General features: G+C 35.0%; 2 protein-coding genes across 2 annotated transcripts in view; both read right to left on the reverse strand.

Moving 5' to 3' along the window:
• The window catches only part of LOC129799320 (28S ribosomal protein S9, mitochondrial), a 60,546-nt gene that overhangs the window by 20,362 nt on the left and 20,317 nt on the right, over nucleotides 1-19,867 (reverse strand). The gene's annotated exons all lie outside the window — the stretch shown is intronic.
• The window catches only part of LOC129798452 (uncharacterized), a 42,031-nt gene that overhangs the window by 14,485 nt on the left and 7,679 nt on the right, over nucleotides 1-19,867 (reverse strand). The window contains exons 3-4 of the mRNA XM_055841601.1: nucleotides 11,593-11,726; nucleotides 1,217-4,078 (exon numbers count right to left, since the gene is read on the reverse strand). Coding sequence (XP_055697576.1) covers nucleotides 1,217-4,078; nucleotides 11,593-11,726 — 2,996 coding nt within the window. The remainder of the gene's footprint in view (nucleotides 1-1,216; nucleotides 4,079-11,592; nucleotides 11,727-19,867) is intronic.

A 19,867-nucleotide genomic window follows, 5' to 3' on the forward strand; every position in this document is an offset into this window, starting at 1 on the left:
ATCACGATAAAATAGGAAGAACTACAGCGAATTTGAGCGAATAAGCTTCATAATTAAACGTGAAAATTGTCAACAAAATTTGTTGCCCGATTGAAAAAGAGCCGATTGAGTGAGAGTCTACTGTATTTTTAAATAAAACTGGACTTATCATGATATAATTCAGCTCCACAAATCAATTGCTAAGCTAAATTACATTATGATTGAGCGGTGGCAGCCAAAATCTCGAAAGCCTAAAACCCGAATGTTCAAAATCCTGAAAGGAATGAAATTATATTTCAATTTCAATTTATATATTTCTCCTCAATTAATGCTTGATTGCGTCTGCCGCCGACTTACCACGACCGATCTCATCAGGTAAACGGCAGAAACCCTGAATCATAGATCGTATATGCCAAGATTTGAAGAAAAATGTTTAGAATAATTTTCCAGGACACAGAAGATTTCCCTTTGCCTCTAATAAGCGCGGTTGCAATCGTGGTAGTAGCTATGACACTTTTAAGAATTCGGGATTTTAGCTTTCGGAATTTTGGCTTTCGGGACTTTGACCTGGACCCATGATTAGACTCATTTCCAGGAGAAAAAAGCCCAATTCAATTTCAAAGCTGCCCCAATTCAAAAGTGCCCCAGGGTCCCCTAATGAGACCAATGCGTGAAACATGAAACACAAAACATGAATGATAAATGAATGAGTTCTGTGTTTCATTTTTCATTTAGAAAACAATGTGCTTTATTTTCATGTGGTTTATTAAAATCAAAGAAAGCAAAAATGTGAGAAATATGAGAAACATGAAAAATAAACAATGTTTCATCCAATTTTACAAAGTGTATTACCTCGAAAGTTGACTACGCCCGATGACCCAGCTTTAAAAAAAACCTACAGAGATTTTAATTTTTTAGAGAATAAAATATTACATTTCGACTTTATCACATTAAATTTTTCTTTTTCTTCTTTTCACATACAAAAACTTTAAAATGCTGAAGAGCCAACATTTTTCATGTACTTCTTCTTCTTTTTGTTTCTTCTTCACCTTTTCTCTTTGTCAATTCACAAATCTTTCCTCCCCCAAAAAACAGTTGCCAGGCGACTGAGGAGGAGTTTTGGATTTATGCTGAGACAATTTTGAGATTGAGAAAATCCCACTTGAGAGAGAATGTGAGGAAAAAAAGAGAAATCAGTCTCTGAACCCTTGGTCTTGGGGCACATTTGGACAATCACTTCTTGTGACTCTTGTGACTGTTGCTGTGATTCTTGGACATAAGGGTTGTTAGTTGATCAATAAGTGCATGATTCTGATGCAGAATCGCCTTCAGCTCCTTCACCTCATTCGTCAACATCTCAATTTTCTCTGCACTTTCTTCGACTTTGGTCGTTAGCGTACAGATACTTTCTGTCTCGAATCCACAATCTGATTCACCTGAACGGATATTGTTGGCATTGTTGTTCTCTATGAGTTTGGATTCGGCCAGTTTTGTGTCTAGTTTCATTGGGTTCTTGTAGGAGAAGTAGGTAGCTGTTGAATTCCGGGCAGAAATTGTATGCCCAAAGTGTTTTCGCTGCCTCCCAACTTCGTAAGCGGCCTTTAGGATATCACGCGGGAGACGCTTCTCGCCTGGGTTTAGGGGCTTCACGCACAGGACAACCCGGTAGGCTTGCGGTGAAACGAGGGCTGTATTGTGAAGGAGACGTCTCAGCCAACATGGTAGATAGCCGTTGAAGAGGGCAGATTCTATGTAGGAGATAAGCTTGGTCTGACGTACGAGCTTGGAGAGTTCAGCAGACACTTTGAGTGCCTGGATATCGTGCACAGCGATTCCCACGAGGAGGTTCATCAAGATCACGGTGACAAAGAGGAGGAAGAGGACGAAGGTGATCTGTGCACTGATCTCCAGGAGAAAAGGGGGATCTTTGTCGTCGGGATCGTTAGTCAGGAGTGATAGATCTTGTTCCCCAATCATCAACACCAGAACGGAAATGAAGCCCATGAAGGGATTGGCAAACAGGGAAGATGACGGGAAGATTACGCAGAAACTGATTGTGAATCCAATCAACATACACGAGTACGCCATGAAGAGTTTAGCAAACTCTCCCTGGACTTTCGTGTACATAGCGACGTAGGCACCAAAAACTGGTAGTTGTCCTATCATTAGCATAAGATTCGTCCATCCTAGGAGGACAGCAAAGGCCCCTATGTGATTCTGCCAAGTATACGTACGATGCGTATAAATGTACGAGATCACAAAGACACTAACAATCACGAACCACTCAATAAGATTCTCAAATTGTGTCACATACTGCCGAAATGAGGAAAATCCACTGATACCACAGAGTTTACGGAAAATCTCTACAATCGTTATGGCAACAAGGACCCACCATTGCATCTCAATTACAAAGGGATTATTGCGCAACATATTGCCCAATATTGACTGTTTCTGACACAATTCCTGCTCCTGTATCTCCTCCTCCATCTCCTTACTGCTGTTGTAGCAATTATGGGCTAGGGCTGTCAACACGTAAAGCGTAAGGAAGAGGACAAACATGAAACAAAAAACCAAGCGTCCAATGTAGTACTTTCGGATTTTTCCCCATTTGATATAGAGGAACGCACTGCATAGCGGATGCTGCAGAAATTCCTTCTGTCCCTCATCCACGAAGGTGTTCAAGTAACTGATTTCCCTTGGGTGACAGTACTGCAGGAGTTGCCGAAAGTCTAGTTCAAGTTCTACCTCGCGATTTGCGGTATCATGGCTCTGATGACATGTGATCGCGGCGTCTAGTTTCTGACTGATCATCTGCAGTGATGCAGGTGTTTTCCGCGTGATCACATTAAGAGCTGATGTCCCCTTCTTGGATTTCGTCGTGACATCAGCCCCATGGAAGATCAACACTTCCACGCACTGTGCCAGACCATCCAGGGCCGCTAGATGCAGGGCTGTAAACCCATAAACATCTTTGTGATTGATATTAGCTCCCCACGCTATCAGCGTCTCCAGAATATCCAGAGCCTGATCAGACTTCCCAATAGCTGCATGAAGGGCAGTTCTATGATCAAAATCCTCAGCATTTGGATCTGCATTCCCTGTCCTCAGCAACGATTCACAGCACTCAATACTCGCCGATCTAGCCGCTAGGTGCAACGGCGTAAATCCCCGGTGATTCCTCACCTTTACATCAGCCCCTTTGCTCAACAACAAATTCACACACTCCACATTACCCTCATCAGCCGCCAAATGCAGAGCCGTGGACTCCTTGTCCCTTATACAATTCTTAATATCCACCTCTGCAGCTTTTGTCTCCAGCAACACCTCAAGGCACTGCACATGCCCCAGATATGCCGCCAAATGTATGGGATTTGTCCCATTTGGCTTCAAGGAATTCACATCAGCCCCCTCAGCCATAAACAACCTCACACAATCAACAGCATTTGCCCTAACAGCACAGTGCAGCAGTGATTCTTCACAATCCTGCTTAGCTGTAACCGTTGCAATACTAGCACCAGCTGTTATTAACATCTTAGCCGTCTCTGGGGAATTCCCAAATGCAGCACAATGCAGAGGTGTATAGCACTTTATTTGCAGATTCACATCAATTCCGCACGATATCAAGAAAGCCGTACACCTCACACAACCACTAAATGCCGCCAAATGCAGTGCCGAAATCCCATTTGGATCTGTATACTGCAAATCAGCACCAGACTGCAGTAGTCCCTCCAGCAAATCCCATCTCTTGAGATATGTCGCCCACAGAAATGCAATATTCTTCTCAATTTTTCCCACATTCCTAAAACTCTCAACAACATTCTCTGTCGTTATATTCCTCTGTTCAATATCCTCCAGCAGCCTCACCCGACCATTGCACGTCTTCATCTGATCCAGAAGATTACCCCGAATTGTCTCACTACATATCTGCACACTCAGTTCTGTGCTAGGCTCCTCAAAGCTATCATACATACTGGGTGCACTTTCAGCCGGCGGTGATGGTCCAACTTCCATATACTCAAACCCTTCAGCCTGATCCTCCAGCATAGCCTGAGGATCATTCCGCCAGCGCACCATCATAGCCGGTGCTACGGTCTTGAACCTGATTCAACATAATTTTCCACTTTTAAAAACACAAATTCTTCTTTTTTTTTCACACGAAAATTTCCTCATACGAATTTGACTTGATGATATCGAGTGTGGAAGTGCTTTTCCCAAGGCAATCTCTCTCTCTCTCACCCAAACACTTAATCATGATCTTGAGATATGCGATCGAACAATCACAGATTGTAGGAAATTTCCCACAAATATTACATACGGGAGATCTGCCCTGCATTAGTTATGACTTTTGAATCTTTCTTTAAATACTCTATAAAGATTTGTCAGCATTTTGCAAGTATTTGACCCATTTGACCTATTCAGGCTACAGGACATACCCTATTCACGGGTTTCTTTAATATCTCAACCACTGGACAATTACCTAATTAAATATAAAAAATCCTGAAGAATCGCAGGCATTGAGGCCATTTACATCGTCGCATTAGATTGAGATTGGATTGTCCCAAAATCCGAATCCAATCTTGTCTGTTTACATCGTACTGTTGAGATTGAATTGGATTTTTAGCGGGATGTCATTTTTGTGAGGTTAAAAATAATATTTTCGATTTTTAAGTTGGATATTTTGCTTAAGATTCTTAAATTTAACTACACAATTTGCTTAACATTACGTTCATATCCTTGTTTAAGGAACTCTTCAAAAACTTCTTGGTTACGATTTTTTTACAGTCTATCGTCACAACAACCTCCTTCTCCTGATCAATTTAGATAGAATAGGAGCTCAGTCTCCTTGCTTTGCCACCTCTTTTAAACTTGTCGTTGCCCATATCCTTGCACAATACACAAAAAAGAAATCCTGAAAATTTTATTTTGTGCGACTTCCTTACCAAAACAACACAAATAGGGTTAGTTTTAACGTCAAATGCAACTCCGAATTTCGCTTCGCGCACTCCGAAAATGTTTGAGACAATTGGGACAATTTGAATCCAATCCAATTCGATACGAGGGGTCGTATTGGATTTTCCGTTTATATCGAGAAAAATTAAACAAATCCCAATCTAATGCGGTGACGTAAATGGCCTCATTGATTAAGAGGTTTAAAATTAGGATTAAGATGTAAATATTCAAGAAGTCCTAGGGAAATTTACGAAATGCTTGTGATTCATTTAACCTACTTAAAAATTCGCAAAAAAGCTTAACCCTTTAAGGACGAAACGTGTTTTTTTGATCAAAAATCAATAATAAAAAAGAAACCAACAAACAAAATTAAATGTCTTACATCTAACCTTGGACAAACCAACGGAGTCTGATTCAGTGTAATTTTTGATTCTATGAACGATGGGGACAAAAATAGCTTAAAAATATAAGTAATTTTTCTGACGAAACCAATGAATAAGAATTTTTACTATAATGAAAAATATTATGTATGAGTAGTGTATTTTATATTCCCAAAAGGGTTCTGCTTAAAAAAAATTTGGAATTATAAAAAATAATAAAAATCATTTATTAGTGTGGTCATTTGAAAATTTGTCACTTTTGAACTTATATATTTATTAGGGGAAAAGCTCATAATTTTGTCCAGTTTCTTATTTTGGACACTTTGAGGATAAAATTGGACACTAAAAATAAATTGATTAAAATGATGGATTTTTATTCCAATATTTGATGAAAAATGAATTCTATCTAATTTTTGTTCTTTTTGGAAGATTTTAACACTAAATACGTTAAATTTTGAATAAGATTTGATTTAAAATTGCTTTGTTGAAAACTCAGTGAGAGCAATTGCTTATGAGAAATATGACAGAACTTCGTGTTTACTTCAGTCTTATTTAGCTAAATATGGGGAAGTACTAACAATCTTTCTGCGATATTTTTAAGTGATATTATTGAATATTCATTAAATATTGTGTTGAGTCACGTGAATGATGATTTGTACATTTGACCTGAAGTAAGATTTGATTGTGAATTACATTTTTCATGAGAAAAATGGGCAGTTTTCTACGAGGTTCACCAGTGAGGTGATAGTCCTTATTTTGGGCAGGTTGATTTTTCCCGAAATTTCGTGAAATTTTAGCTTTTGTGATGACCAGAGGTTGTATAAATGCCTGGAGAAACAAAATAGTATCATCTCTACGAACGATATGTCGTGAGAAAAGCCTTAAAAGGCTCCCGGAAAGGCCAGGACATGAGCGAATCCTCGAGTACTTGGAGTACCGAAGTCAACTCACTTTATTGAATGATACGTTTCCCTTACATGAACAGGAAGAGGACTTGGTAAGATTGGTTCATGAAATGAAGAACAATGGGCATTCTGTTGAGGCAGATTAGCTGTCCAAATTTACAGCCAAGTTGGCCAAAATAAGAGTCAAATTCACCTCTACATATCAATTCATTTTTACACGTATTAAGACTAATTTTAGTAAAAATAAGACGATAAATAGCTTGCTAAATTTCTAAACAACCCTTTTGAAATGAGAGTAACAAAAAAGTCAATTAGTATTGAAAATATCGCACTTCAAACTTAGAACATCCATGCTTATAAGCAGACTGTCCAAAATTATGAGCCCTTACCCTACGTCACAATTTTCTTTAATTATTTTTTTTTTTGTTTTTGATGTTTTGTCTCAAATTATCAATTATTCCTCCGGTTCTAATGTACAGAACTTAATAAATAGACGTCCGTTGGAAAGGTAAGTAGTTGTGCTTTAACTTGAAAATAATTTGATATTTTTTCAAAAAATCCTTGGGGGCGGAAAAACAAAATCTAACTAAAATTTCTCAAAAATAACCTAGAAAGCAACTTTTGAAAAATCATATAAACTAAACTAAACTAAATATTAATGCACTCTCTTTAGCGTACAATAGACTCCACTTAGGACTACATTTTTGCCATAAAAGAGACCCTGCTCCGATACTTCTAAATGCCTTATTTTTTTTATTTTTGTCAGAAAATTTTGCAGAAGAAATGCTCCTTTTTTTGAACAGATTGTTACCATGTGGGGTAACAATCTGTTCAAAGATAATCGGTTCAAAATTAATCTCAGAATCAGAAGTGAAGGAAACGTTTACAAAATAATCCATATTAACGAAAAATGTTTATGAAAACAAAAATTTACGAACAAACAACCTTATACGAAGAACTAAAAACAAGATTTTATGAACTTGTTAGTATGTTAAAAGATTCACGCGCATTACTTAAACTTTCTCAGAACTCTACGAACATTTACAAACAATTTACAAAAAAAAATGTAACAGGTTTAGCTACATTAAAAGGATTTAATTGTATTATGGACTAAAATAATTTTTTTGGATAAATTGTGGCATAAATTAGATTGCCGAATGAGAGTCTTTAGTGTTAGAATTTTAATATAATGTAAAGGTATTATTATTCTTAATTTTAATTTATAGATTATAAGATTTTAATCCTCAATTACGCATTTATTTCTAAATGTTGACCGAAAAAGCGGGTAAAACAATTCAGCTAATTAATTCAAATTCGAATCTTTATTATTTGTTGTAGTATTCAATCTGCAATGTGAGGATATTTCTAATCACAATCTTAACCAGAAGGATAGAAAGTAAAACGTATTAGGAAATAATTCGCAATTGATTATAGTAATTATTTCCACAAAAAAAAAGTATTGCAAACTTACTACGAAACTGGAAAGAAAATAAGATCCCACGTTTTTTTTATTTAATCACACAAATATTTAATCATTTATATGTAAATTAATTGATAAATTTATTAAGAAAACAATGTGTGAGAATCAATCAGCTAAAGTAAATAAAGTTATTCTTTGTTTAAATTAATGACAACAGCGAAAAAATTGAGTTTTATGTTATTTTTCGTCAACTGGGAAAATAAATTTTCTTTATTTTATTTTTCATAAATTGCACTTCAAAATGCTTCCTTGCAAAACGGACTGTGTTAAAGTATGCACAATTTATTATTTTTTTCTTGCGTCTTCTTGATTGTTATTTCAAAAACTTATTTGGAAGTATCAAAAATAAAGACTTACTATATTAAGATAAAGGTCAGCGACGCTTTTTATTTATATTAAAAGTTAATCTCAAATTTTTCAATATTTTAAAGGCTTTAAAAGATCATCGAAAGTAGCCGGTTTAGCCATATGGCTTAACTGAACTAATTTCTTATTGGTCAAGATCTTTTAAAAAGAAATTAACTTCGGATTGCATCTTTAAAGGCCAATGATCTATTTGAGACCCTCGGGAATTGCGGTAAGGCCTTAATCAAAGACCACTTTTTAATGTGTAATCATCCACAAAAAATTAATTTTTATCGGTTGTAAGTAATACAAATAATTTTTTTTTAAGAATATCCAGTCCTTTGGCTATTCAGGGTCACAAAAAACGCAAAAAAATTTACCTCTTCAACTAACTTAAAGAAATTTGTTTTTTCAATTTGAAGCTTAGTTAAACTTAGGCGTTCTTCAGACTAGATGTTAAGGCTAGTTCCTGAAGATCTCAAAATCCTTAATAAGAAGCAATATTGTTAATTATCCAAAATCTAATTGACCACTAATATATTCAATCCTAAATGAAAATTTTTCAAAATATCTTAATAAGAATTTAAAGGAGTTAAGCCATGGCTAAGCCTTAGGTCTAAAGCCCGTATTATAAGATCTTTATTAGAGAATCCGAATTACAAACAACGAGCAATATTCATACACGATAATCTATCCACAAAATCTACAGTATTTAAATAAAAAGTTTGAAAACCTATCTGCCTTTGAGTATTATAAAGTTCATTGAATTTTTCCTTAAAAACCTAAGGAAAATTTATTCAAAAATATGAATTAGTTTTTGAAGACTGTTTAACGCTAAAAACACAGGATTTTTCTTAAAACTGGGGGTTATTTTAATCAATTTTTATTGAAAATTCTTCTTTTTAGTTATCAATAAAACCAATAAAACCATCGATCAATTATTTTGAAAATTTCTCTTTTCGATTCATTTTTTTTGTTATGAAATTAAAGATATTAATGGTTAAAAGTTTAGGCTTTACTTCACGTAAAGGTGTCAAATATTTTCTCAAATTAAAACGTGTTATTTTTAAAAATAACAAAGAAAAAGGACCAAAATCAAATCAGTAGAAAAAACATTTTACCAGTTATGAGCTTAAATCGAAAGTAAAAGCTAAATCTGTAATTCGTATTACCTAAGCTTGATCGTAAAAATTGGTAAATTAACGTCAGAAACTTTAAAGATAGGTAAATTTCGAATGATCAGTAAAAAGTAAAATTTCTTATCAGCAAACTTGCAAGCACTACATGAAGTTCGCATACACTCTGGCTTCGAACACTTCTGATTTTTCCCATATTCCTTTAATGAATCTGACCTAATGACAATATATTTAAATTAGCTTAGTCTATTAGAAAGTCAAACACTTCTTGAAAATAATTAAATAAAATTCATTAACAGAATACGAAAAAATTGGAAACGTGCGAAGCCAGAGTGTGTACTAAGCTTAAAAGCCTACCCTTAATATTGAGCTTTACTATAAATAAAGCTTTAGGTTTATTCTCTTTGGCTGTCGAAAACTAATAACCTTAGGCATTACACGTATTTCTTCCCTACAAAACTTTCTATTACTTCTGGAACAAATATTTAATTTAATTTCGTCAGTAAATTAACGACTGATCGAGTTAGGAAATTTGGGTATAATGCATAAGATACTAATTGTATAAATCAGTTTCATTTTTGTAAATATTCAAAACATTTACTAACCAAAGATTACTATTTTATTTTTCATTTAGTATAATTGTTTTATTCTTAATTATCTTTTATTTTTCATATTTTTATTTTTTTTTAAGTATAAATTGAGAAAATATGAATATTTCCATAAAACCCATCAAGCGGAACAAGACAGATAATTCATTCAATGAGATGTTCTAGCTCAATTTAAAAGAAACATCTAGAAAAAACCTAGGGTAAGTGTGCCAAATTTCGGCATAGTTGCAAGCAAGCGTCAAAGTCTCAAGTTTAAAATGTAATATTTTAAATACAAATTTTTTTTATTCTTTCTTCTGAAAGAGTGTTGCTTGGAACCTTGTAAAGAGTTTACCGTCTTTATTTGCTCTAAAATCATTCTTAATACATTTTAAAATGAATAAAAATGTAGACATAGCTTTGGTGCCCTATTTCTGCCGCCTTCATTCTCATAGGTCCTTGCCCTTCGGGAATTCTTCTAATATCTTTTTCACGCCATCTCGTTTGTCGAAGCTACATTTTTTGTTATTCTTTTGCAATGTATAATTTCTAGAGTACGTAAAATCTAAAAGTTCATGGAAATTCGAGGAACAAAATAGGTGGCCGGAATTGCAAGCTGGCCGGAATTTGGCACACTTACCCTATTTAAAACATTTACTAACCAAAGATTACTATTTTATTTTTCATTTAGTAATTGTTTTATTCTTAATTGTTTTTTATTTTTCATATTTTTGATTTTTATTTTTTATTTTTTTTTTAAGTATAAATTGAGAAAATATGAATATTTCCACAAAAGCCATTAAGAGGAAGAAGGCTGATAATTCAGTGAAATCTTCTAGGTCACTTTATAAAAAACATCTAGAAAAACCTATTGATCTTCCCTCCCTGAAATATTTATCACTTTAATAAAAGCTTATTCTCAAAAATAATACGCAAAGTATAATTTAATTTACTGGCTAATTGAGTCTCAGTCTTTCATAAATGCTAATTGTAATGATTAAACTCATTTCTGTAAGACTTTCAAATTTTTGTTACCGTAAACGAATTTTCGATTTTTGAAAGATCTATTAACTAAATTAGTACCGTAAATGCAGGTGAATTTGCACCCCTGTCTTTCGTAAGCTTTTCTTTAATTCTAGCTCTTAAAAATGACCAGATTTAAGTTTCCTTATGGTCGCTCGATCATCCTTAACTCCTAAAATTAAAGCAAAGCTACGAAAAGCAGGAGTGCAATCACCTGAATCTACGGTATCCAATTTTGTTCTACCTTTAAACTGCTAAAATTAATCAAATAATGTGATTTCTTGGTCGAAATTAATCAATTAAAATAGACCATGAGCTTAATTATCTTTTTCTTAGTTTTTTGTTTTATTTCTTTGTTTCAATTTGACGATCTTTTTCTGTAAGTCTTGTGGTTTTTTCTTCAGTCAAAACTGATATTAATTAGTCTGTCCAAAGTAGCCATACGAGTAGTCTCAGAGTTTATCATATCGCTCGCAAAACCTGTCGATCTTATCGATTTTCAATAAATAAGAAAACTGCAGTAGATATATTGATCTTTTTTCCGAAAGAACTAGAATTATTCACTGAGAAAATTGCTTTTAGAATCTAAAATAAAATCACTATAGACTACCAGGAATTCTAAGTTTGGCCCCGGTCTCCCCTACTCCAGTATTTCTCCCATTGTTACAACAAACTTGCCCTTTGAGAGCACAATCACTCAATCATCAAATCAATTTCGCGATCGGTGATCTTTAGGTGAGGAAATTGATCGCGATCATTGCAAAAAGTTCAACTGAATAATAAAAAAAAAGCTTAACACAAACACACCTTGGTGATGTTGGTGAAAAGGGTGAAGCTTCATTGTCCATAGCCACACTGGCAGCTCTGGAGAATCTTCTGGCTTGGCGATTGATCGCCGTGGCATCATTAAAAGCAGGATTATCCATTAATACCTCCGGAATTTTTCGTTAACGGTCATAAAATCACTCTCATATCACAAAAATTCTCAGTAAAATCTCTTGTCAAAGTAATAATATTTGCACAAAAAGATATCACACAGGACAGAAACTTTATTGAACTGTAAGCAAAACACTCAAAATATTGACCTGAAAGATCACTTGAGGATCACTTCTTTTGCACCACAAAACCAACCTTCCTCAGTGACTCACAGACTTTGGCGATTTTTGATCCAAAGATTAAAAACGTTTCTGTGGAGGGAATTTTGCTTCCGACCAAGAGCACAGTTCGCTTCCAACTGAACACCGATTGCTTTGGAGAGATCACAGACACATTAGAGACCTTCTCCAGCGCACCAGCAAAGCTCCCTCGCACACATTCTCGCACCGGGTCTCGAGCAGAATGGGGAGCGCTCTTTTGGCATCTAAAAAGCCCATACTCTCTTGGCCAGGGATCAATTAACTCACCTGAGGAGAGAGGTGTAGTCAATTTCCACCGTGTCGCAGGTCGAAATTTCTTGCAAATCTCCCTCTCTCGCTCTCTATCTCGCTCTCAGTCAGTGAGTATCTCTGGATGATCAAGAGACCCGGCAAAGATTCGGACAATGACGATACATACAAACCGTGTAGGAGATTACCAGAAAATTTCCGCTTCACACAATTTGGGGCCGTTCAAGTGCTTCTCTTCTCTTCACTAGGTATAGAGGAGAGTCGGGGTATTTAGGACACCTTATTGTAGGTACTCGATACGTTCAATACTAGACGTTTTCAATACTAAACCTCCGTGCGATACTCCTCTCAAAGGGGTAACCCTAAGAACGCTTTTAAGGGAAATCGGAGCCGCTCCGAGAGACATCTATGATGTCAATTAAAATACAAACGGAAGGTTTAAGCGTTGTGAAAAAGCAAGTGATAGGGGAATGTAGGCGTGGTTCGCACAGAATGAACCTTCAAACGATGCGAATTTTCTCTTTGTTTGCAAAGACCTGACCTACCATTTCTTATCTCGTTTCATGAGCTTAATAATGATCTATCTTATGGCTAAAAAATGACGAACTAGGTCTTTGCAAACAAAGAGAAAATTTGCGTTGTTTGAAGGTTCACTCTATGCGAACCATGCCAACATTCCCCTAACCAAACCTAGTGATAACCTCATATAAGCTTACAGGAGCTGCAATTCCTTCATTGCAAATGCGGCTTATGTACCGGTCATACCCGATTTTGCCGAATGGTCAGTTTTTGGAATGAGGAATGTCTAAAACGTATAGAAAGGTCATAGAGAATTTTAAGACCTTTCCAACAGTACCACAAATTTACAATTCGGTGAAGTCGTTGAGCAGCAAATACTATTAATATATATAAAAAAGGTATATAGCGAGTGTACTGTACGTGAACTTTTTTTTAAAGTAAGGTTATATTTAACATAACCTAAAAATTAATAAGATATTTTAACCTCTAGAAACGTTTTTCTGGGCAATAATTTTGTTTTGTTTCAATAAAGTGTCGCTGTCGCACTAGATACTATCCATCACTTCATGCTTATGATTTCATCCCTGACATTTATAACTTCCTTAGTTTCCTCATAAAAATGATTTTTGTTAATAAAACATTCTGGAATTTTTCTCCTCCAAGAAGTCGAAATTTGTAGCAGAGGGCATATTTTTATTGTTTCGTCAAAGAAATTTGAGGTTATGTTTAGTATAACCTTGAAAATTGAAGTTTGAGGTTATCAAAAATTACGAAAGTAATTTGAGGTAATTGCCGTGAGATGGCGCTCTTGACAAATAACAATCTTGACAATAAGCCAGTGTTTGCAAAGTGAAATGGAGATGCGACAGTCTAAACGTGAAATAGAATAAGAAGAAGAAATGGAGGTTTCTTTGCGTTGTAGCAAAACTTCCGAAGATACGAAGCCCAAATGCGGCTTAATAACTATTTTTAACATCTGAATGGTAAAAGAAGTGATCGGGTCTTTCTCCTTTTTAAAAAAAAACTAAGAAACTTAAGAAAATCTTACATCACGATAAAAATATTTTAGTTTTTTAAATGAGATTTCCGTTCTAACCACAAATTTATAACTTTTTGAGGTTATGGTTGATATAACCTGAAATAATAAGCTAACCTCTATGAAAAATAATGAAATGATAAGAAAATATTTCCTCTTGCGAGTAGAAGCGCCAAATTGCTTGGAATAAGAGTCTCTGTATCAAAAATTAGAAATTAGATCACACAGTTTAGAGAAAATACTAAAAAACCGTCCCAATTGATAGTTCCTGATAGTTATGATTTATATTATTGTGAATAAGGCAAACGATCCTCAAGAAATCAAGAAACATAGTTTAGGCGACCACTGAAGAAGCTCCATATCCGGATCGAAAGCTCTGGGGAAGATTAAAAGTGTTTTTAATCTTGATGTGACTTATTCTCACTGGCGATCACCGGAAAATCTTCAATCATACATTAACCATAGAAAAATTTCAAGGTTTGTGGGTTCAAAATGTCCTTATAGGTTATATAAATATCTTAGCAATTATCTTATGCGTAAAGGTATTTTTAGCAAATTATTCTTTTAATGAATACACGAAAGATATCTTCTAAATAGAAATATTATACTTTTTACATTTTATTTCTTTGTTAATTGAAGATAATTTTAGGTTTTTGCCAGGTTCTTTAAGGTTAAGCTCAATATAACCTCACATTTTAAAATAATAACCTTAAAAATCCTAGAAAACAGAGTTCAACTTCAGGAGAGTAACCAGGCAAATTTGGTTTGAGGTTACTTATTCATATTGAAGATTGTTTTAACCAAAAATATAACCATGGACAGTATTAATTTGATGAAATTAATTTGGGAGCTCAGGTGAAATTTTGCAAATTTCACCTGAGCTCTGTAATAAATTACCCATCTGTCCCCTACAACAGATCTTTGCCAAAGACATTTTCCCGTGTATGAGTGTTAAAGAAGAACTAACACACACCCAAATGAACTCGCCAATTCAACTGGATAATATAACTTTTACTAAATTCGTCTTATTGCCTGGCTTTTTGCGTTATCCATCGACTCACAGAAATCCCCACAATTTCGAATTAAAATTCCTTAGGTGATCAATAAAAAAAAAGATGTAGCACATGTACAACAAAACCTCCTTTTGGGAAATTCTTGGAACTCTGCGCGCGATCAACGACGACAAAACTTTATCTCACAAATCGCGTCGATGGGTTTCCATACTGCAAGTCCCACGATCTTTGATTCTTGTGCAATTTTTTTTTCTCGTATTAATCCACAAAAATTGCGACGAAACCAAAAATTTATCGTATTTGGAATAAGGTTGTAAATTTATATTATTTTTGGGAGATTTCCATTTCTTGGGTAAATTTTATTATAATGTTTTTCTTTGTAATCTAAACACTTCATCTTCTCTGAACAATATATTTCCATTAAACAAGGTCGTCATTTTAACCATCCACTTTGTAATTCATAATATTTTTTTTTTATTAGACATGAGCAGAATTTGTTCACGCAACGTTAAAGATCAGTTTTATTGTTGTTCACCAAAAAAATAAAACATTCCGATGGGCTCTAGGTTGCAGAAAAAATACAAAATTCCCTCTATATAAAATAAATGCCCGAAAAATGGGCATCATTTCTTTTGTCACCAAGTCTGTCCTCAACTCTTTGGGAAGTCTCGTGAGTAAAATACACAAACTTGACACTGAATACAGGTTGACTTGAAAATTCGAGTAGCGGAAATGAAAAGAGCAGTATGTAAACGCAAAACTTATTTAATTATTGCAAGTAATCCTATTTGACTTGAATCTACTTGGTCCATTTCTTTTCTATAAGTTTACGTTCGTTACTAGAATTAGAAGAAAAACGGTTAGAGATAGCGACTGGAGGTCTTCGACGACCCCTTCCACAAGTTCCATAAGTCGAAAAACAATCGATTTATTATAACAAAAGGCAGTGGGAAGAAAAGAATTCAAAAACGTTCAATTGTTGTCCCATTTGTCTGATTTTCTAACGTTATAAATTGTAGGTTATCTAGGCTGACTTCTCTAAATATACGGCAACGGTTTTCAATCACTCTTTACAACATTGTTTACAAAACCAAAGGTAAAACAGCTCTAAAGTGTGGATTTCTAATTCATTTGGGACAAATATGAATTCATTTGAAAGACCTAGGAATCCTCAATGAGCTTAAAACGGTTAGAATCGGTTATACCTAGATATTTCACTCAACGGTTTTGAAACGTTAATACACAGGTTATAAACTGATAATTGAGCGATAATCGATAATTGAACCGATAATGTTAAGCCTCGATAATTCACTCAACGGTTTTAAACCTTTAATGAACTGGTGACTCGATTATGCCTAGATATTTCGCTGAACGGTTTTGAACCGTCGAAGAACTGGTTTTGAATCGGTTGAGCACCCATAATACATTGAGCGGTTTTGAACCGTTTTTGCACTACTGGTTATAAATCGATAATTAAGCGATAATCGATAATTTAACTGATAATGTTAAACCTCGATAATTCACTAAACGGTTTTGAACCGTTAATGAACTGATTGTTAATCGATTATGCCTCGATAATCCACTGAACGATTTTGAACTGGCAACAAACTAGTTATGAACCGATAACGGAGTGATAATCGGTAATTAAACCGATAATGATAAGGCTTGACGTTACACTGAACGGTTTTGAACCAACAATGAACTGGTTAGGAATCGATTATTGAGAGATAATAATTGATATTTGAACCAATAATGTTAAGCCTCGGTTTTGAACAGTTACTGAACTGTTTATGAGCATGATTCCGTCTGCCGCCGACTTACCATGACCGATCTCATCAGGTAAACACAGAAAACACTGAATCACAGATCGTATAAACCAAAATTTATAGAGATTCTGGAGAGAGAGAAGTTTCACTACCCTACCGCTAGATTTAAGGTAGAAAAGTATCGAATTCCTTACCTAGAGAGACAAGTGGGAATAGTGAATCGGATACTCAACCGGAAAGGCCTGCATCAACCAAGTAGTAAGAGAAAGATAGAGGAGAGCCATTGCGAAACCAGATGTTTCTAGTTAGAATTTAATAAAGGGCTATTATGAAACGAGGAGCGAACTTTACTTCTGAACCAGTACGGTGTGGTCTACTTCCTAGGGTACCCCTTACCTCCCAGAAACGTGACAATATTGTCTTTTATAATTCCCTAAGTAAAGCACTATAGAACCATAATTCTTATAATCCGCCTATAGCGCTCTTGAATCGGTCTCTGTGTCTACTAAAAGTAAAGTGACGCACTCATAAAAGACTTAAGAATTTGGTTCCGTAAAGCGGTCTTCAGATTGGAGGTATAGCCCAGTTCCTGAAAGTTTCTAAATCCTAAATGACAAGCAATTTTATTGATTTTTGAGATTCCAATGAATGATTTATCCTATATGAGTAAGTTTTAAGTCTGAAGCCCGTATAAGGCAACTATTTTGCTTCTTGGGAAGCGTGCACAGCGAACATTAGACCACGTCTCCCCGCGAACCTGGGAAATTTTGAAAGGCCGTCGGGAATCTTGTTTTGGGAACTACTTTCGAAAACCCTTGGCAGCTCAGGAAGTTCTCGAGAATTTGGGAAATATTCTAGACCTTGTGTAGGCTCTTATAACTCGAGACAGTTTTCGAAATCGTCAGGAAATCCGGGAAATCTTGAAGAAAACTTGAGAGTCCATTAAGAAACTAAGAATCCTTGATAGCTTTAGGGCCCAAATAGACTCAGGCTGATCCTCGAGAATATTTAGCATACAAAATATGGCAGTGAAGGATCCGGTAAATGAAGGAATTTTATACAAAGATCGAGCATCATCCTGAGTCTACTTAGGCCTTTAGGATGCCTAGGATACACCGAGAAAAATTTGGATGGTATTTTCTACAAATCGTGTCTTTAAATTCTACTGCGTCAAAAGATAGTAGAAAATACCATCCTCCATAGAAACTTTTCTTTAGAATCTACCATCTTGACATTTTAAAATTTACTATCCTATGGATAGTAAATTCTAACAGCCGGATGGTAAAATCTACTATCCTCATTTAGATTTTACCTTGACCTCTCTTAGATTCTAATATCCGGGAAGTAAATTTTACTGGCCGCATATTAGATGTTAAAATTTAACTGGAAGACAGTAAATTTTAACGGAGGATAGTAATTTGGATTGAAATTACTATCCAAGCCAGTAAAATTTGCCATCCTGCTGTTAGAATGTCATTTTAGAATATCGTGGGTGCCGATGCAACAGTTCCCGATATGCTTTGAATACATTATAGGAATTCGTGGTGCAGCTGGAAGATGCTGGACTGTCATCACAAAGGTCGCGTGTTCAAATCTCGGCGGAGTCGTCAATTTTCACGCACCAAAATGGCTTGAAATACAGAGAATGTCATCCAAGAAGGGCCCCAAGCCCTCAAACAATGGGCAAAAATCAATGAAAATAAGGAAAAATAAATTTTTCCGACATTTTTCATTCTAATATCCGGCTAGTAAAATTTACTATCCTGCCAGTAAAATTTTCCATCCGGATAGTAAAATCTAATATCCGGGGATATTAGAATTTACCATCCGGCCATTAGAATTTACTATCCATGCAATAGATTCTACAATTTTTGACAGTCCAATTTAATATCGCGTTTGCTGGGTGACTTTTTTACTATCCGGCCATTAGAATTTTGTATGGAGGATGGTAAATTTTACCATCCACATTTTTCTCGGTGTACCTTGAGTTACTAGTGTGTCTTTTTGAACTCAGGAACTCAAGAATTCCTCAGAAACTGTCAGAATCTCATTAGTATTTTTTAACAGAATCATGATAAAACAAATTTCACATCCCGTGAAAAAAAATATACAAAGTATACATTTGTGTAAATTTTGTGTAAAATATTACACAAAAGTGCAATACTACACAAAAATTACACATTTGTGTAAATTTACACTGCAGATCGTGGTAAAGCAGCTGATAATTTTTGTCAGCACAAGAATGATCTCATAAGCAGGCAAGCGAACTTTTCAAACAACCCGTACCAATAAAAAAATGCCCAAGAACGTCTTTTCTGTCGATGGGAATTTTGAAATGCGGAAAAATATGCCAAAACTATTTTTATTTTTTTTTCTCAAAGACAAATCCGTAAGAAGAGATTGTGTTGAAAGTGCGAGCACATGTCCTAAATACAGATCAAGTGAATTTCCGCAAGATCTCTCTCTGTCTTTACCAACTTCTTGCTCAATTTTTGTACTCATACATCCAATTAGTATATCCCCCAAGTATAATAACTCAAAGGAGAGAGACTCATAAAAGTGCATAAAATAAATCAATGTTATTTCATAATAACGGGTCCATTGCACATTTTGTGCAGAGCAAAAATCACCACACACATTTTAAGTCGCCAAATTGTGAAACTTTGGTGCACTATTTGGTATGTTATGCTATTAAGTAACTTTCTTCTTCTCATTTCTATTGGATTTGCCACAAAAATGATGACTTGAAAACTTACTGCCGCAATCCTCCAAGACTCCAAAATGGTAATTCCTCTCCACCTTTAAATCTTTGTGCTAAAATCCAGTTTAACTTGTTAAATCGCCCCAAAAGATATTAACGCGCCTTTATTGTCCATTTTCCAATTTATCCTGCACAATTTAATTGCATTTTGATGCAATATTCCCGCCCAAAAATACCGTGTAAAATATTATAAAATTAGACGAAAAAATAAATTAGTAATGTAATAAACAACTTCTTGCATGTTTTTTTCCAATAAGTAGAAGGAAATACCAGTTCGCTAGACTCTAATTTGAATTGAAGTGAGTCAATTTGAAAATGGTAACGTGTGAATTTCATTGTCCAAAGTTTTTTTTCTTCTTCGTCAAATGCGGTCCATTGAAAGATAGTGATAACATTAGTGTTCTTAAGCTTAATTGAATCACTAAACGTGAAAATACGTACTTTATAAAAATTATAGCCATGTAAATATATATTTTAATTGAGTATTTAGTTTTAATAGCTTCATTTCTGTGAAAAATTGTCCCGGAAATCCAAAGCTTAGGCTTAAGGTCAATGCTCAATTACTGTCGTTAATACGACGAGAAAAAATTTCATGAAGGGCT

This window comes from Phlebotomus papatasi, chromosome 1, assembly GCF_024763615.1.
Source record: "Phlebotomus papatasi isolate M1 chromosome 1, Ppap_2.1, whole genome shotgun sequence".
Lineage (NCBI taxonomy): Eukaryota > Metazoa > Arthropoda > Insecta > Diptera > Psychodidae > Phlebotomus > Phlebotomus papatasi.